The sequence below is a fragment of the Elaeis guineensis genome, chromosome 2 (assembly GCF_000442705.2).
Source record: "Elaeis guineensis isolate ETL-2024a chromosome 2, EG11, whole genome shotgun sequence".
Taxonomy (NCBI): domain Eukaryota; kingdom Viridiplantae; phylum Streptophyta; class Magnoliopsida; order Arecales; family Arecaceae; genus Elaeis; species Elaeis guineensis.
Genome location: NC_025994.2, coordinates 101,282,076 through 101,286,031, shown reverse-complemented (window position 1 = coordinate 101,286,031; position 3,956 = coordinate 101,282,076). Strand labels below are relative to the sequence as shown.

At 44.5% G+C, this 3,956-nt stretch overlaps 1 protein-coding gene across 1 annotated transcript; it reads right to left on the bottom strand.

Moving 5' to 3' along the window:
- Positions 1-796: 796 nt before the first annotated feature.
- Positions 797-2,571, bottom strand: LOC105032787 (tyrosine decarboxylase-like). Its single transcript, XM_010907353.3, has one exon. It carries the CDS (start codon positions 2,446-2,448, stop codon positions 934-936), a length of 1,515 nt encoding a protein of 504 aa, XP_010905655.1. The 5' UTR covers positions 2,449-2,571; the 3' UTR covers positions 797-933.
- Between the last annotated feature and the right edge of the window lie 1,385 nt (positions 2,572-3,956).

The window sequence follows — 3,956 nt, the reverse complement described above, 5'->3', positions numbered from 1 at the left end:
ACAGTGTGCGTAAGTTATTTTTTTCCATGTTGGGAGCATACAAGGTTGGATATGAATTCAAACATATGGAAAGGGAAATTATATGGTCATACGCCATACCAATCAACTCACCTCAATTTCGTAGGCCTCAAGGACTAATCTTGATGATTGACACGACACATATTGCCACATTGATGCAACATAATTCGCCCTCTGGATGGCTGTTACTACTTTAGCACGCAGATAACGTTATTTCGTGCAGCACGTTGAGTCCGACGCAACTTCGTAGTTGGTACTGGAATCTTTGAAAGGAGTCAAAGATACTTCTTGGATGATGTCACAGTTGACCGCTTTACCTGTTGCCAACATACAGGTTGTACCATTGACTGTTTTGTAGCAAAGATGGGTGCGTACGTGTTGCATGTGATCATATTGCAGTCTGAGTTCTACTCCTTGTTCTGCCATTCAAACCTTGTTGAATGTTTTTTCAGACAAATTTGCACCCACTACTCATTATTGTTACACATTAATATATCATCGAAATTAGGGACGACGCAAACTTTTTTGTTAGCAAGCCGGAGGGCCTCAAACGGACAATAAAGTAGGATCAAAAGTTAAGCAGCCCACAAAAATTAAAGGGATTTAGTTATCTTTATCATGAAAACGGTAATTATCTTCGCGTATGAGAGAGAGGGGTGAGGATTGTTGCTGGGGTACCTGGGAGGGCTTTTATATAAAGGTACAACAGCTTTTAACCAAAAAAATATAAAGATACAACAGAATAATTTAGGCACACTTTTATTACAGCCTTAGAACATAAAGTAGATGCCATGCATAGCACCCTTGAATGTGCACCTGGATCGTGACCGAACGTAGACCACCCACAAAACCCACAAAAAAGCAAAAAAAAAAAAGGAAAAAGAAGAAAAATATAAACACTTTATGGTAGAAGTTCTAAGGTAAACCAGTTGGAGAAGAAACTTTGTTGCGTGGACCCTCGACTATTATTTCGTCAGCTTTGGATTGAATGAGCTTCCATGTAGCCTCAACATGGCGCATCTCCGTCAGGGTGGTTCCAACTGCAAAACGTATCATGAACATGCCGCCCACCACCGCATGCGTCATGAAAGCTCGTCCACTTGAGTTCACTTGCTCAAGTAGCCTTCTGTTCAGCACCGAAGCATCATCTCCTTCGAACCTTGGTTTAAGTCGAAAGCACACCAACGAGAATCTCCGAGGCACCACCACCTCGAACCTCTGGTCCATCGCCACCAGCCTCTCGAAGTGCTTGGCCATCGCGACGTCACTCCGTATGTGCTCCATCAGTTTCGCGACGCCATACCTCCGGATGACCACCCATAACTTCATAGCTCGGAAGCGCCGACTCAGTGCAATCTGCCAGTCCTTATAGTCCACCACAATCTTGGCATCACTGGCTTTGTTCCTCAATATTTCAGGACAAGTAGATAGAGAATCCACCAGTGCAGAAGGGCTCCTGAGCCACAGGCAGCAGCAGTCCATATTGGTGAGGAACCACTTATGGGGATTCATGCTGATCGAGTGGGCAAGCTCCACACCATCAAAGTAATGCCGGAATTCAGGGCATATACCCGAACTACCAGCATAAGCTGCGTCAATATGATACCAAACACCATACTCTTTTGCGACTTTGCCGAGCTCTAGCAACGGATCGACGGCTCCCACAGCAGTGGTGCCGACCGTGGCGCAAAGGTACAAGGGCACCAACCCTGTGGCGATGTCTGCCTCCATGGTGGACCGAACACTATCGGGAGTCAGTGCATAGCCTGATGCAGCTGTTGTGGGAATTGCCCTGAAGTTGGATGGTGGGATGCCGATGAGTTTGGACGCCTTCTGAACAGTGAAATGTGTTTGATCAGAGGCATACACCACCAATTTGGTGATACCATCAGCCCCGATCTTGCTCAAGGCCCTATCGCGTGCTGCTGCTAGTGTACACACCACGGCCTCGCACGTGCTGCCATGCAGCACACCACCGCCACCTTGACCACCCGAGAATAAAAATGAAGATGGGAGTTTGAGCATCTTTCCCATCCAATCCATAACAATACCCTCAAGCTCGGTGGCAGCTGGTGATGAGATCCAATTGAATCCCACAACGTTCAGGCCGGAGCAAAGCATCTCACCGAGAAACCCGGCAGTGCTCGCGTTGGCTTGAAAGTAGGCATAAAAGTTCGGGCTCTGCCAATGGGTTAGACCAGGGATGATGTCCTCGCGGATATCTTCCAGGATGGCATCAATGGACTGGGGGAGATAAGGAGCTGAATCAGGGAGACGCTTGCTAAGATATCCCGGCTCTACTTGGCTTCGAACCGGTAATTGCTCGATGTCTCGATAATAGTCGGCTATAAAGTCGACCACAACACGAGACTCACTGGCGAGGACATCAGGGTCTAGAAGGTGGAAGATGTCTAGCGGTAGACTGCCCATCTGGGTTGGCGGAGAGAGTTGGAAGGTACTGGGATTATGTCTGGCTATCAAGAGAAACCGGTGGAGATCTAGTTTGTTCAGTTTCTGGTAGCAAAATGTTTATAGGACAAAGGAGGAAAGTGATCGTGGGGATCGATGGGTTGGGTGCTACATGTGGAGGAGGGGAATTAAAAGAGTTATTTATAGAGAACGAAAGGAGGAAAGAGTAGAGGGTGCATGCAATGAGCTCAAGTTAAGAGAAGTTCATTGGCGGCATGCAACCTTTGTGGTCGCATGTGGGGAGAGATGGTTCCCGCGCCCTGGAGGGGCGAAGTCTCAGGACCCAAAAAAAAAAAAAAAAGGGTTTTCCATTGACCGACTTGGTGACCAGCTTCAGGTTGACGGGCCCAGAAGTCACCACCTAACACCGTGGGGTTGGTGCCAACCGGAGAATTCCACGAAGCCATGAGACATACGGACGGCGATTGTATCTTTCGCAAGAAAGAAGGATTCAGCTTCCTTCGCGCGAATCCACCGTTGGATCGCGCACCAGGGCCAGCGCCATGGCGTTCGAAATGCTTTGATAGCTGTGCAGGGCGAGATCCAACGGTCGAAGTGCGAAAGAACATAGATCATTCATTCGTGCCAAAGATGCAACCCAAACGGTTTCGTGGAAAACATGAACTGATGCGAACTTCCCGGTTACTGTTGCACCGCGCCCGGCCTGCCTCGCGTAACACGATCAGAGTGTCACCTGACAAGCCGAAGACGTTAGGTAAGAGTTTGGTCTAGTGGGCCGGGTTTGTCCTCTAGGCTGGAGAGTTTTTCTAGAAATAAACTACTTTGATATTTAGTTGGAGGGATAAGTGCAGGAATAAATTTCTCTTATTTTATGGAGCAGTATTTATATTTCACCATTTTAGCAGAATAAAAATTACCTAAATAAGTAACCTTATTCATGTACTAGCCTCGGAGAAGGCTAGAGTTATTTTGATCTATAAAATGGAACAACAGTATAGCTTCTTGTATTTTTTGGTCGGTCTACCATAATCAGGATATCTATAACTACTATGAGTATAAAAAATAAATTTTGTCGAATTTTTTAGTAAACAAATATTTCCTTTACCAAACAATCAAATGTTACGTATGAATTTTTATGTGTAATTTTTTCATGAAAATATGATTGTATTTCAAATTTACGGTTGCAAGCTTGTGATCCAAGTTATCATATTATCATGCAATAATAGAGGGACATGTTTTGATTCAAATGGACACCAAAAATTATCAAATGACAACCTTACCCAACCTTAATATCCCATAGGAAAAACAATGACGATGATGATAAGAGTTAAATAGAAACATTTTCCGGCAACTAAAAAAATCCATACCAACTTAGAATATAGAGTATTTAGTCCTGAATACTTCAGAAAAAAAATAAAATAAAATTAAGGCCCTCTCTAAATGAAAATCTACATCATTAGTAATGATTTGCAATATTTAAAATGCTTAATAACTGAAATTTCTTATTT

What these genes read in the sequence shown, in the direction of transcription:
- LOC105032787 (XM_010907353.3), bottom strand. Translation starts at nt 2,448, where the DNA reads ATGGGCAGTCTACCGCTAGACATCTTCCACCTTCTAGACCCTGATGTC.